Source organism: Mauremys reevesii, linkage group 3 (assembly GCF_016161935.1).
Source record: "Mauremys reevesii isolate NIE-2019 linkage group 3, ASM1616193v1, whole genome shotgun sequence".
NCBI lineage: Eukaryota > Metazoa > Chordata > Testudines > Geoemydidae > Mauremys > Mauremys reevesii.
In genome coordinates this window covers 116,518,575-116,541,542 of record NC_052625.1, presented here as the reverse complement: position 1 = coordinate 116,541,542, position 22,968 = coordinate 116,518,575, and the positions used below count along the sequence as shown (strand labels likewise).

Genomic DNA, 22,968 nt, shown 5'->3' with positions numbered 1-22,968 from the left:
GACAGAAAGGTCTGCCTATGGGATCAGATGCCAGGCTGCTTTACATTGTTTTGCCCCACTGGTGAATGCAGATGTTTCTTTCGAGAGAAAAAGATCTGCTTGCATGATGAAAATTATACTGTCCAATGAGAACTAGTAGAAGTGGGAAAGTGAGATAACAGGAGAAAAAGCTGCCTGGAGAGGCCTCTGTGCATCCAAAACACCCAGAACTATAGAAGCTTTTAGAGGTTGATTTTTATCAGTGAAACTGCATGTGATAATTCAGTCTCCAAGCAGCCTGCTCTTGATAGTGTGTGTTTGAAAAATGAAACGAGTGGGGTTGCGCTGCTGTATTTGACAAAACTTGTATTGAAACATTGCAGGCTTGCACAGATTTCAGCAATTCCGAATTAGATCAATGAAAGCATCTGATTTCCCATGACATGCTGACCAGATTAACTGAAGCTGATACAGGGAGGTAGAAATTATGTCTCCCTGTACCAGCAAACTTTGTTGGTCCCTATGAGGGAGCTGCCCTGAAATAAAACTACTTGCTGCCTTCTCTTGAGGTTTTCTCTAGAATGAGCTGCTCTAACCAGTGCCAGAACTCCATTGTAATAAAAAAGTTGACTCACTATAACCCCTGACCATTTCTGTCCACGTGTTGGCCTTTTACTGTCCCCTAGTGCAAGAGCGGTTGTGACCATTTTCTGACAATGCAATGTACTCCTTTGGTGGACAGTCTACTGCAGGGACCTTTCACTAATGTCATCTTCAGCATAAATTGTTATGCACTGAGGGGTTAATCTAGAGCCCAATGTCTTAAACTAGTCACATAACTGTCAGTGATCAGTATGGTTTAGAGAAAACTAGGATAAACTGAAATGATAATTTCATAGACAGATTCATCTCAAAAACATCTGAGTTTATAATGCCTCTCTGGAATCTCCAGACTATAGCTTTGTTATGTAATCCTCCCATGTCCACATCAAATATCTTTTGTCATTTCAAGAATGACAACAAAGATACCTTTCCAAATATTCTTTCCCAGTTTCTCTTTCTTGGTGCATAAACAAAATCTAATTTAATTTTCCTTAACAGGTTTTGTTAATATCACCAGGATTTACAAAAGCTTCACAGTTATCGTCAATAAAGCTTGTACAGATGTATTTATGTCTATAAGAGGAAGCAACTGTTGGATGAATTAGGATAATAAAATCTTCCTTGACATACAGGCTGTGAACAATACCATATTGGCATGCCCGGCATGTATCAACATTCCTGTTAAGTTCCACAGCTTCAAGGCTTATCAGGCTACTTCTCAGCATTTCTCTGAATAACATCTGAACCACAGATGTTGAAAAGAACACATACAGGAAATACACAAGAGGATAAAAAAATCCCTTGCTGCTTCTGTAGACTTTTTCTATGTCCACTAAAACTATATTCAAACAGTGTGCATAGTAATGTGTGTAAATAGCAAGAGGAGATTTTCATGAAGAATTCTCAGTGTTCCTGCATAATGGATGTTAGTGATGGATGCGTCCATCCTCAAACTGACTTACACAGTTCTTCAAAGAAATTCCAGAGCTCACCAGTTTTGTCATTAGAACCTTTCACACACACAGTGGTCCTTCGCCACCCACCAACTATGGATACTAGTCTCATCTGCCTGTAGATCGAATGACATACACTTAAGGGCCAGATCCTCAGCTGGCATAAATTGTCAAAGGCTCATTGTACTTGAAGCCCATGTGCCTATGATGATCAGCTGCAGATTTGCCCCTTAGTCTTACTTTGTACACTGGTTTACTAACTAGTTCACTTTGTATTATGGGAGACATAATGGATTCTGGGGCTGATTTTGAGCCCACTTGTGCCAGTTTTATATGGTAATTCCCTTGAATTCAATCGAGTTACTCCTGTAACTCCTCTTACAACAGTTAGAGATCAAAATCAGGCCTATTGTATACAGATTTGTGTTGGGACATGTGGATGTATTTTCTGAACCCCGGATCCCATTTGGCTTATCACCTCTTTTTACTTCTTAAAATAAATTTATCTTAGTTGTTGACTCAGTTTTGCAGTTTTAAAATCTTATTAATATTCAGCACTTTTAGCACCTTCCAATCAAAGTTGGGGTTCTGTTTTGGTTTTGTGAAACAAATTATAATTACTGAAGTCTTCCAACACTTCTCTCTGGTAGGTATCACCCCCATTTTATAGATGAGGAAAACAAACAATGCAGAAGTTCACTGTTTTGCTCAGGGTCCCAAAGCAAGTCTTTGGCAGAGCCAGAAGGTAAACCCAGTTCTGCTCACACCCACTGTGGTGTTCTGCACTTGCTCAAGCTTTCTTTTTTATTTTTTTACTGATGGCCCCAAAAAGTCTATCCTTGTCTGAAGCAATTTTATTTCATACTAATCACAGCTTTCAAATAAAATGCCAAAAACTATTATTTTGAAAAAAAATGTTAAATGTAATAGAGAATCATTCCTGTGAAACTTTAGGGAATAGGTTTAGCAATGGAAGAAAGTTGGAATGTGCAATGTTTTATTTGCATATGAAATTATGCAAATTTTAATGTGTAATTATATTATCTATGCCATTTGGAATTTTACTTGCACTTCTCATTTATAAGTCTGCGGATCAATGCAGCAAGGTGAAAGTGAACATAATTCCATTGAAGTCAATGGAGTTGTGTCCACTTACACAAGAGTTGAATTTTGCCCCTCTATGACCAGCCCCTCTTACTCTTTTTTTAAACTTCCAGCTTTACACACAGTAAAAAATTATTCCATATCTGTTTCTTGATTTTTTTGTATTATTTTTCAGAGTTCATTTTGCACTTCTCATTTTTATTTTCTTAAAAATTTTGATTGATCAAGATACTTCCGAATTCACTGTGAGCTATAGAACAAAACAATTAATCCTATTCATTCTTACTGCTGCTCTGATAAGAGAGTAGAAAGGTTAAAAATTTCCCATGGTAGCTACAGTGACTTAAAGAGGAAAAACTCTTCTGACAAAATGTGATGAAATTTGATTCCACTCATACCGGTATAAATCCATTAACGTTACTTCAGCAGAGATATTGGTGGGGTGAGATCTTCACCCTTGTTCCAGACTCTTTATGCCAGGTAGGGGGGACTTCCAATTTTCTTGTGAGGAAAAGGCAATCAAAAAACTATTACTCAGGCAGATGTTCTGCGCACATAAAGACGATTCATCATGCCAGATGTTGTTTTACAACGCTTGGGACAGCTGAGGTATTGAGAAAAATTGGTTTCCTTTTGGAGTAATTTTGATATAAAGTGTTAGGATTTTTTACTTCATTATACACCTCTACCTCTATATAACACTGTCCTCGGGAGCCAAAAAATCTTACCGTATTATAGGTGAAACTGCATTATATCTAACTTGATTTCATCCACCGGAGCGCGCAGCCTCCCCCCCACCGCCCCGGAGTGCTGCTTTACTGCATTATATCCGAATTCATGTTATATCGGGTGGCATTATAACGGGGTAGAGGTGTATTACTTTTGCCTCTGTTGTTTCTATATTCAAATATTCCCCCCACACTAGATTTTATTTAATACTTTTATACACTAGATTTACTACTTTGATACACTAGATTTACACTAAAATACACTAGATTTTCAACTCTATGGGTTATGGGTGGAAACATGTGGGTATGTCTACACTGTAGCTGGGAAGGCACTTCCTGGTGTGGGTAGACAGATGCACGCTAACTGTGCTCCCGTTAGCATACTAAAAATAGCAGGGTAGCCAGAGTAGTGTGGGTGGTAGTTTGGGCTAGCCTCCTAAATATAAACCTGCCCAGACTCCCTGGGTACCTACTCGGGCAATGAGCCTGAGCTGCTGTCCATGCTATCCCAGCTACACTAGTGCACTATTTTTAGTGCACTAGTTCAAGCAGAGCTGGTGCATCTATCTACCAGTGCTGTGAAACATGCTCCCAGGTGCGATATAGATGTACAGTATATAAAACCAGAATCTTTGTCTTGTACATCTTTATTTCCAGTGCATCATCCTCATTATACATGCTTAACATATGTGCAAAATATGGGTAGCTTTCGTTGCTGTGAGTGTTCTTAGTGTTACGAAGTTTGTCTTAAAATGTCTGCCAGATTGATCCACAGTATTCAGTTCATTGGACCTGAATATATCTAGGCTTGGCAGCTTTGACTATTTGCCCAAATGTTCACATGGGGCCTGATTATCCAAACACTTGCCACTAGGCATCGAAGTTACTATTTTGAGTAGCCCCATTCACATTAATAGCAGTAGCCATATCTGCAAGGCCTTAATGGGATTTCATGGTATTTATTGATTGCAAAAATATTTACACTGGCCCTGCTATCTGGTAGTCGGGTGGATACATGCAGATTAATAATTGATTTTAAGACATATTCAGCAGCAACATCACTGTGTCTTAGGGCAGGACTGCAATTTTTAAAAATATATTCAGCAGCACGATGGTGGCAAATGCAAACCCAGATTAATCTATCAATCATGAAATTATGCAAAAATTCTCTGGATTGAATTACCTTTGGTTGAGTTAATACAAACAAGGAGCTTATAACTTAAATGTAATTGGAAAATGAGTATTTTTGAGGGAAGGGGAAAATATACACAGTATCTGCAGAATGGGGCGATTATATTCTATTCATGTTGGTAAACCTGGTTAAATAGTTACTTTGAAATCTTTGAGGGTCTTAAATTTAATGTTATCAACAGGCTGAAAAAAATGTAAATTACTCTGGATGACTTGTAGGAGAGGTTGGTTCTGAAAAGATGTTTCTAACGGCAGTTTTTCTTTGCATGACTGAGCACATGTGCAGATTGACACTTTACACAAAGGTTACATTTATAAAGGTTACTAAATGGTTAATCAATTGTTATAAAGTCCAGCAGCCAGTACGTTGCTTATAATAATCTATAACACCTTTGACTGATGTCCTTACCAATACGATTCCTGGCTGTGATATGTTTATTACATCTAATAATCATTTATTGACCCATTTTAAACTATTTATAAACGTAGCCTTAAAGTGTGACTGACTAAATATTCCTTTACACCATCTGGGGTGCACCAGCTGTGAGGAACTCACAGGATGCCTTCCTGCCTGCCTTTCTGACTCTAGCTATGTCCCATTGCCTTTGGACAGGGCAATGGATAATAGCCGTTTCCTTGAAAATTGATACAAAGTTAGAGGGCTGAGACTATAAATCACAAAAGAATTCAGAGGTGGAATCCATTGCTACGTATAACAGGCAAATCCTGTCTTCCCCTTCTTCCATGACTGCAGAGGGTCCCCGATGCAGTGCAACTGGTGTGGTTCTGCTTCACGGGTGGGTAGGAAAGGATATAGGGAGAACTTGCAGTGGGACTGCACTCCCTCAATTCCATGAAGACCAGCTCCTGGGATCTACCTTGTAGGTCTTGGAGGATCAGGACAGGGACGGACTGGAAGGAGCTGGGATGGGGCTGTGGATCTGCCATTGTGCATGTCCATCAGCCATTGTGGCTTCCATTTCAGCATAGGAACAGTAGTGTTAGGAGAAACTATATCCTCAGGGCTACAGTAACAGCCTGGAGCAAAGCTTGTGTTGGAAGATGACTTTTCTCCATTTCCCATATGACCAACACCCTCATGCCAACTCCCAATTACTTGAGTGTGCTACAGGGGACAAGCTTTCTCCAATTTTCAGGAGTAAATGAAGTTCTTTTACTGCTCTTGCCTTCTTTATGCCTACTGTGAGATGTCTAGATGAAGCACTTGGGGTGATATTAGCACTGACATACCCAGGAACACCTCAATGCCAGCTGCAAGGGAGGTTACAAAAATATCCTGATCCTGGCATGTACATTCTGCTTCACCAAATAGAGTCATGTGAGGTCTCTAATAGACTCTTATGTCACACTGATTCTAATAATAGCTGCAAAATGTACATATGAATGATGTTTAAGGAGTCGTGTGTATGTACTGAAAATATGTTTTTAAGTCTGTCACCAACCAAAGATAAAAACAGGTTTCTTCCATACAGTAGGTAAGCTGTTTCTTTCTCTATCAAAATATAAATTAAGCATTGTAAGCCAACGCAGTGGAAGCCCCTGTTACATAGAGATTCAACTGGAAAGGAGCACACAGGGAAAAACAAGCCATGGGGTTTAGTTGGCTGTGTGAAAAGACTGAATTTGCAGGGGGGCATATGTGGGAGGTAGAGAGGGCACTCCCTTGTCCTGCACCTAGGAACTAATCTGGCAATACCATTACATTCATGAAAACAGGATCACAACCAGCCCTGTTTGAAACACTGCAGAAGACATTTGGAGTGCAATAATCATCTTTACCTAGAACATTAACATGTTACACTTTCTAAAGACTAAGCTTATTATACTTTAGTTTTATATGTAGCTTTTTGTTTGTTTTATCCTTACTCATTACCTCTGAAATTTTGATCTCTGATAATAAACTTATGATTGCTTTTACTAGAAATATATCTCAGTGCTGCGGTATTAAGTGCTGAGTCTGAGCTGAACCGAATAAGCTGGTGTGTACACTGTCCCCTTGGGGACAACAGAACTGATATTTCTGTGAGTGTTCAGTGAAGAAAGGGCTGGACACTACAGGGGAATGCTTACAAGGGAATACTCCCTCAGGGACTAGGGTACACCTATTGTTCACCTGCAAGGGTAAGCAAGGACTAGCATAGCCCAGAGAAGACTGCTTGGGTGGCTAACAGAGCTGACACCCAGTTAAGTGCAAGCAAATCTGCTTCTTGCTCGGGCCAGGAAAGTAATAAGGTGACTCAAAATCCTGGGTACCCCAAGACCCATCAAAGTACCATTCCAGAATGATAGCCTTCACTTTTTCTTTTGCAGGAAACGGATCTTATTCTGACCTTTAATATCTCAATGCACCGTTCTTGGTGGATGGAGAATGGCCCAGGCTGTACAGTGACATCTGTGACTCCAGCCCCAGAATGGGCACCAGAGGATCATCGTTACATCACTGTCTCAGGGTGTTTGCTTGAATACCAGTATATAGAAGTGGCTCACAGCTCCCTTCAGATCTTCCTTGCAGTAAGTGTTCACAATCAACCTCTCTTCCAGCACTTTTTCTAGAATTTATCTTACAGTGAAGGCTGACCTGCCTCACCAGTCCAAAACTGGGACTTCTTATGGTCCATCTAACACTCAGAAAAAAAAATATTTTTAGCTACCTATATTTTTGTAAACTCATCCTCCAAAATGGCTGTTCTTGCTGAAATTTTTGGGTGAAAAATACTCTTGAAGTAGAGAGCAAGCATGGAAAATTTCTGCCAAGACATAAAGGCTGTGAAATTCTCACTCTATTGACATCAATAAGCAAAATTCCCATGAATAGCTCAGTGGTTTGATCATTAGCTTGCTAAGCCCAGGGTTGTGAGTTCAATTCTTCAGGGGGCCATTTAGGGAACTGGGGTTAAAAAAAAACTGCCTGGGGATTTGTCCTGCTTTGAGCAGGAGGTGGGACTAAATGGTTTCCTGAGGCCCTTTCCAATGCTGATATTCATCGGGGCCAGGTTTTCACCTTTAAAGTGTGACAAAGTTATAAGCAACTGAAAATGGGTTTATAATGTAAAGTGTTCAACAACGTTAACTATAGATGCTGCTGCTAGCTCTGCCTATAATAATAGATTGTTTCTACTGCAGCAGTATTTAGAGACTATGATTGAGTCCCCATTGAGTTTAGCATGTACAAATGGGTAAAACAAAGACAGTACCTGCTCAAGCAAGGTCACAGTCTTGGATTATGACAAGATGCAATTTGTGGATTAACAGACAAATAGGCTTGAGGTGGAGGGGACAAAGTAATAATAAAGACAGGTGTATTTGCATAAATATATAATCAGAGGATAGTGTTCAGGCCCAGTGTCGGTAGCTCAGGCTCATCTCAACTCAATTTTGTGGATAATGAGTGATGAGCAAAAGAACAAAGAAAAAATATAGTTCAGTGTAGGTTCTGTTCCCATTCAGAAAAACATGGTATGTTGTACGTCAGATCTTTTAGGGGTGGCAATGTCTGAACACAGCTGTATGTCTAGATAAAGCCTCCCTTTTCATGCCACAGAAAAAGTACAGAATGACAATGTGTTGAAATCTCAGCATACTTTAGCCATGCTTAGGCCTTTTATTACTGCTTATGTTACCAGAGCTGTAGTTATTATAGGTAACCATTCACAAAGCAAAAATTGGGGTCAGTTTTCCAAACCATCATCCTGGGTTGCATAATACATAGTTTAAATGTTTTCTTATAAATAATAACCACTGTTCTGCGTGTAAATATGGTTTCAGTAATAGAACCCCTGGGTGAATGCAACACAAAGTTAGACAAGCAGAGTTTTCTTCTCTTTTCAACAAACTAATCTCTAAGTCTCTGCCGAGATTTATCCCTGGTTACTGGAAAGAATTTAATCTTTCCTTCCAATTCTCTTTTATGGGCACTTAAGTGGATCTTGGACTTTAACTGTAAAATCATAAATTGCAACCTATAAATTGTTTACTTGTTTAAATTTCTTTTTGTTTTTTCCCCCCTGTGTTCCTGGCCAGTATCAAGTTAATGTTGATCTTAGCTTTTTCAGGGACAGTAGCATCACTGGTAGCTCTTGAAGGGGTTCCTGGCAGATAAATGTCTCAAAAAGGAGTAAGGAAATAATTCTGATTGGAGCCAGGGGGAAAAGTAACTTAAAGGATTTACTGGTATGCCAGAGTCCTGAGCAGGGGCGTGGCCTCAACCGGAAGAGGTAGGGCCTTTCATGATTGAAAGGCCCTGGGGCTCCGGCTGTGTCTGGGAGACCCAGAGCCTTTAAATCACCCCAGAGCAGCGGCACCATGGCTCGGGCGGTGATTTAAAGGGCCCAGGGCTCCCTGCAGTTTCAGGAGCATCAGGCCCTTTAAATTCCCACCCGAGCCTGTCTGCAGGAGCCCCAGGGCTCCGGCAGCGATTTAAAGGGCCAGAAGCTCCGGCCACTGCGGGGAGCCCTGGGCCCTTTAAAGCACCGCCAGAGCTCCAGCAGCGGGGCTTGGGTGGTGCTTTAAAGGGCCCGGGGCTCCCCGCAGGGGCCGGAGCCCTGGGCCCTTTAAATCACAGCTGGAGAAGCCGGTCCAGTCCAGCACGGCATACCGGAACATACTGGCTTACTTTCACCTCTTATTGGAGCTAACTTTTATGATTCTTTGAAAGTGACCTAACATATTCAGCGACAGAGTCCTGTGGCACCTTATAGACTAACAGAAGTATTGGAGCATAAGCTTTCGTGGGTGACGTCTGTCGAAGTGGGTATTCACCCACGAAAGCTCATGCTCCAATACTTCTGTTAATCTATAAGGTGCCACAGGACTCTTTGTCGCTTTTTACAGATCCAGACTAACACAGCTACCCCTCTGATATATAACATATTCAGTGCATTTTCTATGACTTTTTACTAGGCTTGCAAAGTGTGCAGCTAAAGAAAGTTGTGCAGTTCATATGTGTACGACTTAGTGAAAAGAGTACTTAAGATACATTATGCATAAGTGGAAGTGAGAGCACTTGGCCCATCCTTTTACACATTAAATAGAGAGGTTTAGAGGGAACTGTTGTATTTTCACAAAAGGAAGCTCTGCTGATGCACTACAAGAACTCCATAGCACTTAAGGTTCCCAGGGGAAGAGATCTCTCCTGAGGACTTACTAAACTGTGTTGGACAAAGTGTTTTGGTGGCCTTTAGCCAAATAGTGCCAGATTATGGAATTTATATGTGCTATTACAAATATTATGCGAGTCATCTGTAATTATACATTCTGAAGAGTGGTGTTTATAGATCATTTTTTCCTTTTCAGATCTAAAATACCTTGAGAACATTAAAGAGTCTGACCTACACTCTTAAAAGTCAAGAGATTCACCCCTGTGCAGAGGACCAGCCCCAGGCCTGGGCACTACTTATATCCCACATACCTTCAAAATAGGTCATAAGAATAGCATTGGGGGACGTAAGTGATGCCCAGATCTTGTGCTGGCTTCCACAGAGGATAGGATTTCATTCAGTACAAATAAACATCAAGGCCTATTTCCTAACATACAGCTGGTAACTTTGAAGAAGCAACAGAACTATTCTGATTAATGTTGTCTGCAATATTCTGAGCTACTGAAAGCAAGTAGCCTTGTAAAAACCTCCAAATTAGGAACAGTTGTCAGAGAGGTACCAAATGCAAGGATATGCCTTCACAGAACAAGGGCTATCCACATTTTTGTATTGGGTGCTTATCTACCATGGTGTTAGAAATGCCTAAGATAGTCACTTTGTGCCCATTTGTAGTTGCCTGATAGCCATGTTGATTTTTTTAATTACTTTTTTTGCTCAGCTGTTGATTGATTTTATGTTGACAGATGTTGCTCTTGAAAGGAGCGCTTGTGATTTCACCCGGATATTGTGGAGGTCTCATGTGAACTTGCTATGCTTGGCTTGCCTCTCTGAAACTGTGCAGTCTCAAAGATCCCAATGCCACACCTATTGTGCTTGTCAGCTTTTCTTCAGTGCTTCATTGAAAATAAAAGAAATCAGGAGCTAAGCCTCAATTGTCAGCTGTGTTTCTGGTTTGGTTCTTTTCAAGCCAAGCTTGGCCTAAATTTTATCACTTTCTTTCTGTGCTGTTCATCATCTCACCTCTCCTCCTCCCCCACACGCTCACTCCCACTCCCAACCCCACACCCAGTCGTGAAAAGAAAGAAAGGAATCTATTTCATTTTTAGTTCTGCAGCCTGCAGCGCTGCAAAATAAACATTTTTCAGGCACCACCTGCAGCATACAGCTGTACTTAGCAGAGCAGAACTGCTAAGGATGTGATTTGTTCTGTTTAGTATGAAGCCCTGAGCTTTGGGAAAAGATGTGAGGGAGAAATTTCTACAAAACCATCCCACACGTTCCCAGTTAATACTGCAGTTGAAACTGCTAACTTGGAACCTTAGCTTCATTATGTCTCACAAAGCAACAGAGTTTTTATTGGAGTAGAGTGTCCACTTACTGATATCAGTGAGGTATTTTGGTATGTTACTCAGCTTTTACTCACTACTTGCTCAGACAAACTCTATTTACAAGTGTGAGAGGGGGTGAGCCTTCGTGCCTGGCAGTTGCGGTCCATGGTGGCAGCCCCATCTAGTGGTTATGGGGCTAGGGAACCCAGACCTTCCCACTCCACTGAGTTCTGACCCAGAGGCCCTCTGGAGCACTGTAATGCAGGAGTCCACTACCTGAGATCCAGCTAATGTTCTCCCCTGGGCCTCTTCATACTGCTCTGCCCCTTGCTTTGGTTATGTCATGGTGATGGTTGTTCCTGGCTACCTGATCCCTGGATTTCAGCAAGGTAGGGAGCCTCGACTCTGTGCAGCCAACCTCCACCTAGGAGTGCCTTCTTGGCCTAATGCCTCTGTAGCAGTGAGTGCTGTCGGGGCGGGTCTCCCCCAGTGTTTTCCTGCATTCTTAACTCTGTATATGGTTTATCCACCCCATCACAACAAGCTATGCCAATTTCCACCACTTGAGAGTCTGGCCCAACTACTAAGTAGAACACTAAGTAAAAACAGAGTAAAATACAGAAAGATTCAGCCTGATATTTTTAAAATACCTTCTACTTGTGAAATATTTACTTTTTATATGGTTCCATTGACTTTCTCTGAAATGCAAGTACTCTGTTTGGTAGAGATTTTTGTATTATTTCTCTTTCTTTTGTTCTTCCTCAATTCCATTATCTGTCTGCTTCTACAAATATGAGCAACTTCCTGGAGAATTCTGCTTGTAGAGCTTTCAGCCGCCTCCCACTTACCAAATGGTCCTTAGCATCTCTTTGGTTTGGTTCCTATTTGTCTATTCATCTGTGTTGGTTTCATGGTCAGCAAACATGTAGTGGGATGATCAATGATTCAGTCTTTCTCTGGCTCCTCTGTATGACCAGACTGAGCCATTGTGGTGATGGAGTAGCTTAGACACTCAGCGTGCTCCATACTTTAAATAAAATATCCTCATTCACTTAATGGCTATTGATTTTGGCCCTGTACATCAAAGTCATCATTTCATGTTCAGACGTCCTGAGTTATCGGGCGTGAATATAATTAAATTACAAACTAATCTCTGGAGATGGTTATCCCAGGTAAAGGATGAGGTCATTGGTGGAAATACAGTGTGAGGATGTCTGGTTTACTACTGGTCTGTGGATTAGATCACTGCTGTGGATATTAACCACGGACGAGATACTGGGTGAAATCTTAGCCCCATTGACTTCAATGGGAGTTATGCCATTGACTTCAGTGGAGCCAGGGTTTCACCCACTGCCATGGGCAGTGGCTGAGCTTACTTTCCCACTTTGGGCAACAGCATAACCTGTGGCAAGATGTTTTCTTCACCTCAGCACTTCTCCCTTGGGCAGTGGGGGGCCTGTAGTAAATCAGTCTGACTCTGGAGGGTTTTTCTCTTATCTCTGGTTTTATTTTTTCTTACTTATATGGTGGGCCCCAGGGTGGGTCCAAGAAGTTCTCAAGCAAAACAAACAAACAAAAAACCCAAACCCACACGCACAATGAAAACAGAAATACTTTCCCCTGACCCTCTCTGGGGCGTTACCTTGCTATGCTGGCTTCTAGTTGCCAGTACTTCCCCAAGCAGGTGTTAACTTAGTTTCTTTCCCTATAGTGAGGGAAGACAGACTTCCACCCGGAGAAGCCTTTCCTTCCGGCTGCCACTACCCCTGCTGCAGCTTGTCTCTCTTCGCTCTCTTTCTCACTCTCACCAGAAGAGGGTTTTTTTTAAAGGTCACTGGCAGCACTTAAATGGCCTCAGGTATTTCCAGTTAACCTGAGGTAACCGTTTTTTCAGCTCATAGTGAACAGGGCCTTCACCATTCTAGGGCTGATACGTCTGCCTCCTCCAGTCTCTCAGATCTGCCAGGATTGACTTTGTCATAGATCGAATCCTGACCTGGAAGGTTCACATTCTGAAACGAATTCAGTCTTCATTCCATTTGAAGTCTTAAGCCTCTCTGCTAATACTAACAAGAGTGACCACATGGATGATGATTCTTAGGTTGTGGACAGCTGTCCACTCTAATTGAACCAATACCACCATCTAATTTACTTATTTTAAGAGGAGATCAAAGGTTATATATACAGCATCACTCATTAGCTGAGCTATCTCCTCTCTTTCCTATAAAGTCAGTGACTGCAAAGCATGAGTTTCTGACTATCTCCAAGAGACATGTGGAACAATAAAGTCCAATCAGAATTTAAAATATAAGTTTAAAGATGTGTGAGTATTTCACCTACTGTGAGAGTCTGGGCCCTGTTGGATAGTGCCCTCTTCCGGCTGGCCTCCAGCTTGCTCTAGCTGAGCCAGCACCCTCCCTGTGGGAATTCTGCCTGGAACCTTCTTACCTAGTTCAGGAAAGGTAGTTTCCAGCAGGGTCAGTTGCTGTGGTTTCTTTGTTTATTTCAAGTCTCCTGAACAAACAAGAGCAAAACTTACCCAAGTCTGTCACTCAGCTACCCACCCACCCCAGAAGTTCCTCAACCCAAAATTTGTGGCTCCTACCTCAGAGCCTTTTGATAATAGGACTTCCCACAGTCTCCCTTCTGTTCATTTTTTGTTTCTGGAAGCAGTTCCTCCCAGCAATCGCTTCAGCCTCTGGCAGGTATTGCAGCTCCTCCTCTCCTTTTCCTGCTCCTCCTTTTATGCAGATCAGCCAGTTAAATTACAAGTCTTTTCCCAATGGGGGAGGCTAATCAGCCAGCTGCTTGCCTCTGACCTCAGTCAAACAGCATCCGTTATACCTGCACACCTGCATACAAATATCAGATCTCTTGCATTAAATATAACTTGTCCAGAAATTGGGGCAAATTCAGATCTAGAGAAGACTAGCACTCCCACTTTTGACTTCAATGGGAATTGCATGCATTTAGGCCCTGATCCAGCAAAGCAGGTAAGCATGTGCTTAAGTCCCACTGAGGTTAATAGAATTCAGTCATGTGCTTAAAGTTAAGCATGTGCATAATTGTTTTGCTAAACCAGAGCCTTAAAGCACATCTGAATTTGGACCTCATTGTTTAAAGAGGAAGGATGTTTTTGTAGTTAAGGCACTGGATGGAGATTCTGCCTCAAGATTTGCTAAAGCAGACTTTTTGCATGTCCTTGGATAAGGCACTTCATCTCTCTGTGCCTCAGTTCCCCATCTGTAAAGGAAGGAAAATATTTTCTGTGTGTCTCTTATCTGTTTTGTAAGTAGACTGGAAGTTTTTCAGAGTGGGGAATGTCTCTGACAATCTCTGTGTTTTTACAGCATCTAGCACAGGGGGACCTTTAAGTAACACGAATAGTAACAATAATTACATTTCACATAGCAGTGGAGTCCAGACTCACTATGTACAACTTCTGTCAGTCTATATTTTACTGTCTGATTAGCCATTACCTGCCTTCGTTCCCAAAAGGCTGTTCCTTCAAAAGTACGCAATTAAAATCCATGTGTAGATCAAAACTTTGAAAATATGCAAAATAAAGATCAGTCATGCAAATAAGTGTGAAAGAATTACATAGCTATTTGCCAACACAGGATTTGGACTATTTATTATGCTTGTCATTTACTTCTGCACTTTCACACTCACAAGTCTATTGATTTTAGTGGAATTAAGTGCCTGAGTTATGGGAATATGATTAATGTGAAGGTATCACCTTAGGCAATTTGGTTTTTACTTATACAGGTGCCCTGGAAAAGATGAACTGTGTAACATGTACCACTAAATATGATTCAGTAATATTACTCCAGTAGAACAAGTGAGTAGGCATTTCTTCATATACTGTAAATACATTATTGCTGGTAACTCAACGGTCAAATAAATAAAACCATAAGAAAATTAGTGTGTGGAAATATTGAACAATACCATAATAATCTTGTTAATAGTATATTATATGTTGTATATTGTTTGCAAAAATTTTATTCCTTCCTGTATTAATACAAGAAAACGTGCATTACAAGAACTACCATTAGACCATAATTAAAAATTATTTCATGGTTTAGAAAACTATAATCAATACTTACTAATCTAGGTTGCTTACAGTAAATACCTACCACTCAGAGTGTGCTTAAAAATAGCTGTGTGACTCTGGTGGCTTGGGCCAGTCACCTGAATACAATCCTGCTTAACCCTCTGGCTACATACTCAGGTGACCATCATAGCCATACTGTGATTTTTAGTACACTGAGCAGAGCTACTGCCTCTGTCTGCCCAGGCTAGGAATCATACTTCCCAGCTGCTGTGTCGAAATATCCTTAGTCTCTATGTGCCTCAGTTCCCCATATATGAAATGGGGATAATAGCTCTTCCCTACCTCATAGGGCTGTTGAGAGGATGAATGTATTAAAGATTGTGAGGCAGTCAGATACAGTGTTGATGGGGGCCATATAGTTTGCTAAAATATAGAAAGAGGGGATTTTCAACATGCCCCCCTCAATGATTAGCAATCAAAACATCTTGCTGATGACATCAGATAAGAAATGTGAATAATCTGATGCCATGTTCTGGAGTTATTAATCTGTTTTGGTGCATTGTGGCATTTACTCTCAGGGGATGACGGCCACGCTGATTTAATAACCAACCTGGTTTAGAGGAAGTGGAAAACAGTTGTAAAAAATAAAAATATAAAAAAATCATATAACAAATGAAAGAAAGGGGAAGTTGATAGTCATAAATATAAATCAGAAGCTAGATATTGTAGAAAATGGATAAGAGAAGCAAAAGAACATATGGTTCAATCTCTGGCCAGCAGAGTTATGGACCATAAGAAGCACTTTTTAAAGTATATTTGGATCAAAAAGAATCCTAACAATGGTATTGGTCTGTTACTAGATGGAAATGGTAGAATTATCAATAATCCTAAAGAAAAGGCACAAGTGTTCAATAAATATTTCTTTTCTGTATTTGTGCGGGAAACAGATGATAGAGTCCTGTCATACATGATTATGAAACATTTCCATTTTTATAGTAATTCTGGACAATGTTAAAGAGCAGCTACTAAAGTTAGACATTCTTGAATCAGCGGGCCCAGATAACATGCATCCAAGAGTTTAAAAGAGCTTTCTGAGGAGCTCATTAGCCCATTTATATTGATTTTGAGTAACTCCTGGAACAATGATGAAGCAAATGTTGTGGCAATATTTAAAAGGTGTAAATGGGATAATCCAAGTAATTACAGGCTGTCAGCTTGACATCAATCCTGAGAAAACAATGAACCAGCTGATGTGTGACTTAAAGAAAGATAATATAATTAATGCCAATCAACATGGGTTTATGGAAAGTAGATCTTGAAAAACTAACTTTTTTGATTAGATTGCAGGTTTGGTTATAAATGTACTAGTGTTGATGTCATATATTTAAACTCTTACAAGGCATTTGACTTGGTACTGTGCAACATTTTGATTAAAAATCTAGAATGATACAAAATTAACAAGACGTGTAAAATGAATCAACAAGTGGATAACTGACAGATCTCAAATGTAACTGTAAATGGGGAATTGTAATTGAGCAGATGTGTTTCTAGTGGGATCTCACAGCGATTGGCTCTTGGTCCTATGTTGTTTAATATTTTTATTAATGACCTGGAAGAAAACATAAAATCATCACTGATAAAGTTTGGAGAAAACACAAAGATTGGGGGAGTGGTAAATAATGAAGAGGACAAGTCACTGATACAGAGTGATCTGGATTGCTTGGTAAGCTGGGTGCAAGCAAACAATATGCATTTTAATACAGCCAAGTCTAAAGTCATATATCTAGGAACAAAATATATGAACCTTATTTACAGGATCATGGACCCTATCCTTGGAAGTGAGACTAAAAAAAGACAATGGAGGTCCTGGTAGGTAATCAGCTTAACCTAAATTCCCAGTGCAGTGCTGTGGCCAAAAAGGCTAATGCAATCTCCAGATGTATAAACAAAGAATCTTGAGTAGGAGTTAGGAAGTATCAGAGGGGTAGCCGTGTTAGTCTGGTTCTGTAGAAGCAGCAAAGAATCCTGTGGCACCTTATAGACTAACAGATGTTTTGCAGCATGAGCTTTCGTGGGTGAATACCCACTTCTTCGGATGCAAGCAGTGGAAATTTCCAGGGGCAGGTGTGTATATATAAGCAAGCAAGAAGCAGGCTAGAGATAACGAGGTTAGATCAATCAGGGAGGATGGGGCCCTGTTCCAGCAGCTGAGGTGTGAAAACCAAGGGAGGAGAAACTGGTTCTGTAATTGGCAAGCCATTCACAGTCTTTGTTTAGTCCTAAACTGATGGTGTTAAATTTGCAAATGAATTGGAGCTCAGAAACCATCCTGACATTATAATCAAAGAGGCTGATAAAGGAGGTGCTGTTGTCATCATGAACAGGTCTGACTACCAAAAGGAGGCCATCAGACAACTCTCCAATACCAAATTTTACAAGCTACTTCCCTCAGATCCCACTGAGGAATACACTAAGAAACTGCACCATCTACTCAGGACACTCCCTACACTATCACCGGAACAAATCAACATACCCTTAGAACCTCGACCAGGGTTATTCTATCTACTACCTAAGATCCACAAACCTGGTAATCCTGGACGCCCCATCATCTCTGGCATTGGAACTCTCACTGAAGGACTGTCTGGATATGTGGACTCCCTACTCAGACCCTATGTTACCAGCACTCCCAGCTATCTCCGTGACACCACTGATTTCCTGAGGAAACTACAATGCATTGGTGACCTTCCAGAGAACACCATCCTAGCCACCATGGATGTAGAGGCTCTCTACACAAACATCCCACACACTGATGGAATACAAGCTGTCAGGAACAGTATCCCTGATGATGCCACAGCACAACTGGTTGCTGAGCTCTGTGCCTTTATCCTCACACACAACTATTTCAAATTTAATAACAATATATATCTCCAAATCAGTGGCACCGCTATGGGCACCCGCATGGCCCCACAATATGCCAATATTTTTATGGCTGACCTGGAACAACGCTTCCTCAGCTCCTGTCCACTCACGCCCCTTCTCTACCTACGCTACATTGATGACATCTTCATCATCTGGACCCATGGGAAGGAGACTCTAGAAAAATTCCACCATGATTTCAACAGCTTCCACCCCTCCATCAACCTCAGCCTGGACCTATCTACACGGGAGGTCCACTTCCTAGACACCACGGTGCAAATAAGTGGTGGTCACATTAACACCACCCTATACCGAAAACCTACCGACCGCTATACCTACCTTCATGCCTCCAGCTTCCATCCCGGGCACACCACAAGATCCATTGTCTACAGCCAAGCACTGAGGTACAACCGTATCTGCTCTAACCCCGCAGACAGAGACCAACACTTAGAAAATCTCCACCAAGCATTCTCAAGACTACAGTACCCACATGAGGAAATAAGGAAACAGATCAACAGAGCCAGATGTGTACCCAGAAGCCTCCTACTGCAAGACAAGCCCAAGAAAGAAACCAACAGGACTCCACTGGCCATCACATACAGTCCCCAGCTCAAACCCCTCCACCGCATCATCAGGGATCTACAACCCATCCTGGACAATGATCCCACACTTTCACAGGCCTTGGGTGGCAGGCCAGTCCTCGCCCACAGACAACCTGCCAACCTGAAGCATATTCTCACCAGCAACTGCACACCGCACCATAGTAACTCTAGCTCAGGAACCAACCCATGCAACAAACCTCGATGCCAACTCTGCCCACATATCTACACCAGCAACACCATCACAGGACCTAACCAGATCAGCCACAACATCACCGGTTCATTCACCTGCACGTCCACCAATGTAATATATGCCAGCAATGCCCCTCTGCTATGTACATCGGCCAAACTGGACAGTCTCTAAGGAAAAGGATAAATGGACACAAATCAGACATTAGGAATGGCAATATACAAAAACCTGTAGGAGAACACTTCAACCTCCCTGGCCACACAATAGCAGATTTTAAGGTGGCCATCCTCCAGCAAAAAAACTTTAGGACCAGACTCCAGAGAGAAACTGCTGAGCTCCAATTCATTTGCAAATTTAACACCATCAGTTTAGGACTAAACAAAGACTGTGAATGGCTTGCCAATTACAGAACCAGTTTCTCCTCCCTTGGTTTTCACACCTCAGCTGCTGGAACAGGGCCCCATCCTCCCTGATTGATCTAACCTCGTTATCTCTAGCCTGCTTCTTGCTTGCTTATATATACACACCTGCCCCTGGAAATTTCCACTGCTTGCATCCGAAGAAGTGGGTATTCACCCACGAAAGCTCATGCTGCAAAACATCTGTTAGTCTATAAGGTGCCACAGGATTCTTTGCGGAGTTAGGAAGGTTATATTACCTCTGCATGCAGCACAGGTATGACTGCTAGTAGATTATACAATCCAGTTCTAGTATTACAATTCAAGAATGACATTGATATATTGGAGAGGATTCAGAGAAGAGCCACAAGAATGAATGAAGGACTGAAAAACATGCGTTACAGTGAGAGACTCATGGAGTTCAGTCTATTCACCTTAACAAAGAGAACATTAAGTGGTACCTTGATCACAGTCTGTAAGCACCTACATGGGGAATAAAAATTTGATAAAGAGATCTTCAGTCTAAAAATGCTGGACCAGCTTTTCTTTAGTGGCTGCAGACATTATTCAATGTCCAGAAAATTCAGCAGCAAAAGTCAGACTGAAAATTAGTTGGGGTCAAATTAAAATTCTTCTGGTTGGCAATTTTGAACACCCTGCGGGCTCTCGCACCCTAGTGGGTGACCATCCAGTTAAGATTCTCAGTGATTTCACCTACCTTGGCTCTGTTGTCAATAACATGCGTGGCATTGAGAAAGAACTTGAAGTCCACACTGCAAAATAGTTATGGGGCGCCTCATTAAGAATGTCATTCGCAAACTGAATACTCTGATACGTAGAGAGATGAAGCTGAGGATATATAATGTGTAAGGAAAATAGGCCATATCTGGATTTAACCCTGAGTGACTTTGGTTGGCCAAAATGTTTAATAAAAGTTAGCATTGCAAAGAGATGCTTGAAACAGCTTTTTGTGTGTAGGCAAAGGGTTATTAGGATAAAATGTTATATACTTGTCCTAGTCGCTATCCCGCTTCTTAGGATATGTTCCCAGTGTCATAATTAACTGGTTGTCATGATAAAGTATGAAAATAAGCAAATACATTACCTTGAATAAGTCCTGAATTATATTTAAACAATCCAGACATCTCAATGTGGGGGTAAAACAGAAACTTGTCTGACAGTCCCTTATCACAGGCACCTTCTTGCATTCTGTTTTCAAGAGACGCCTGTTTGCAGTAAGTAATGAATTGGGTTACAACATGTTCAACCTAGCGTGGAACCTTCAATGTACCCAATGACCTAAACCAACATGCTGGAACCCCTACATAGACAAAAGTGTCCCTAAGGATGCAGTAGAGAGATCACTGATCCCTACAAAAGATGCCAACCAAGCAGAGAAAATGGAGGGAAGGAACTCTCTAGTACCAGCAAGATAGCTGAAGGTATAGCCTGCTCCATTCTCTGGACTGGTCACCTGGAGAAGGAATGAAGAATGCCTACAGACTAAGCCAAGCCTGAGGTGCAACCAAGAGAGAGAGTGAAGATCAAACCCCACTGCATGTGAAAGCATAGTTCATGTCTTATGATCAATGACGATACCAGTGAATATCAGCTTAAATTCAAGCTAAGACCAATCACGTGAGTTAGAAACTTTGAATAGAAAATCCTTCTGTAAAGCAATTTGAATCACTCTAATGCTCTTGTGTGTGTTTGTGTATTACTAACTTTTCCACAAAATAGACACTAAACCCTCAAGTCTATTATTGAAACAGTGAGGGATCCCTGATTAAACCAGTGTCATTCTAAAGATGCTATAATTCTGGAGTTTTAGAAATCATTTTGTGTTTGTGCCAAACTATCGGAAAATTACAGGCATTGTGGGGTAGGAAATATATTAGACAAACCCAAGCTCAGTATAATCTATGAACAGTAAAGTTTAATGGGGGAGAGGTAGCCAAAAGGGAAGCTACTGGGAAATCATTTAAAGGGGTTTACATCCTTAAAATCAAGGCAAAGTTACAGCTGTTACTTTCAGCAGATTTTAAGTTAAATTAATCAGATTAAAGGAAAAAGGACTCTCCCATCAACCTTTCTGTAAAACCTTAAGAAGGATTCTTTTTCTTAATTTGTTCAGTGCGATTTAATTACTAATTGCAGTAATTGGTAAGCCAGTTCCAACCATTGACGTTGACTGTATTTCAATTTTAATATTACTTTGACCAATGTAATATGCTCTTATAAATTAAGTCAGGAGAACTATGCCACCTAGCTTAAACTTATAAAACAAATATAGCTGCCTGCTTAATCTTTATAATACATTTCTAAAAGACACACTGATCTATTTCCCAAAACTTCAGTGCAGACAAATTAACCTACATAGGCGAGAAAGGTAAAATCCATAAAATTCCTGAGCCCATTATAGATTTCAATAAGTTAGAATATAGTCGTATTATTCCTACAAATGCTTCAGTGGTCAGTATTCTGACTTACGGGACTGAAACATGGCCCCTCTTTGGCTACATCTACACTATGAGCTCATGTACTCATACCTGTGCAGGACCTCATTAAGTTAGCATGAATATAAATAGCAGTGTAGCCAGTGTAGTATGGGTAGTGGTAGCAGAGGAAGCTGGTTTCAGGAGGGTTTGTACTGAGCATGGCTCAGCAATCCCTCCACTGCTACTACCCATGCTACCACAGCTATGCTGCTATTTACATTCGCACTAGCTTGATGAGAGCTAGCGCAAGTATGTGTACATGAGCATGGGAATCATACCTCTAATTTGTAGTGCAGATGTAGCCTTAGTCAAGATGAAAAAAAGTTGGACACCATTCAGATGAATCATCTCTGAATGATCGAAAATGTCAAATGATTAGGGCTGTCATGCAATTAAAAAAATTAATTGCGATTAATCGCAGTGTTAAACAACAATAGAATACCATTTCTTTACATATTTTTGGATGTTTTCTACATTTTCAAATATATTGATTTCAATTACCACACAGAATACAAAGTGTACGATGCTCACTGTATATTTATTTTTGATCACAAGTATTTGCACTATAAAAAAACAAGAGAAATAGCATTTTTCAATTCACCTAATACAAGTACTGTAGTGCAATCTTTATCATGAAAGTTGAACTTACAAATGTAGAATTATGTACACAATAAACTGCATTAAAAAAAAGTGACGTTTTAGAGCCTACAAGTCCACTCAACCCTACTTCAGCCAATCGCTCAGACAAACAAGTTTGTTTACATTTGCAGGAGATAATACTGCCCACTTCTTGTTTACAATGTCACCTGAAAGTGAGAACAGGCATTTTCATGGCACTGTCATAGCCGGTGTCGCAAGATATTTATGTGCCAGATGCGATAAAGATTCATATGTCCCTTAATGCTTCAACCACCATTCCAGGGCACATGCATCCATGCTGATGACGGGTTCTACTCGATAATAATCCAAAGCACTGTGGACCGATGCATGTTCATTATCATTATCTGAATCAGATGCCACCAGCAGAAGGTTGATTTTCTTTTTTGGTGGTTTGGGTTCTGTAGTTTCTGCGTCGGAGTGTTGCTCTTTTAAGACTTCTGAAAACATGCTCCACACCTTGTCCCAATCAGATTTTGGAAGGCACTTGAGATTCTTAAATATTCGGATGAGTGCTGTAGCTATCTTTAGAAATTTCACATTGGTACTTTCTTTCAGTTTTGTCAAATCTGCAGTGAAAGTGTTCTTAAAAGGAACCACATGTGCTGGGTCATCATCCGAGACTGCTATTACATGAAATACATGGCAGAATG

The 22,968-nt window shown here is 40.9% G+C and overlaps 1 protein-coding gene across 4 annotated transcripts in view; it reads left to right on the top strand.

Moving 5' to 3' along the window:
• NKAIN2 (sodium/potassium transporting ATPase interacting 2) overlaps positions 1–22,968 on the top strand; it is a 746,352-nt gene that overhangs the window by 623,300 nt on the left and 100,084 nt on the right. For all 4 annotated transcript variants that reach the window (XM_039532699.1, XM_039532698.1, XM_039532696.1 and 1 more), the window contains one exon: positions 6,890–7,090. In XM_039532699.1, coding sequence (XP_039388633.1) covers positions 6,890–7,090 — 201 coding nt within the window. The remainder of the gene's footprint in view (positions 1–6,889; positions 7,091–22,968) is intronic.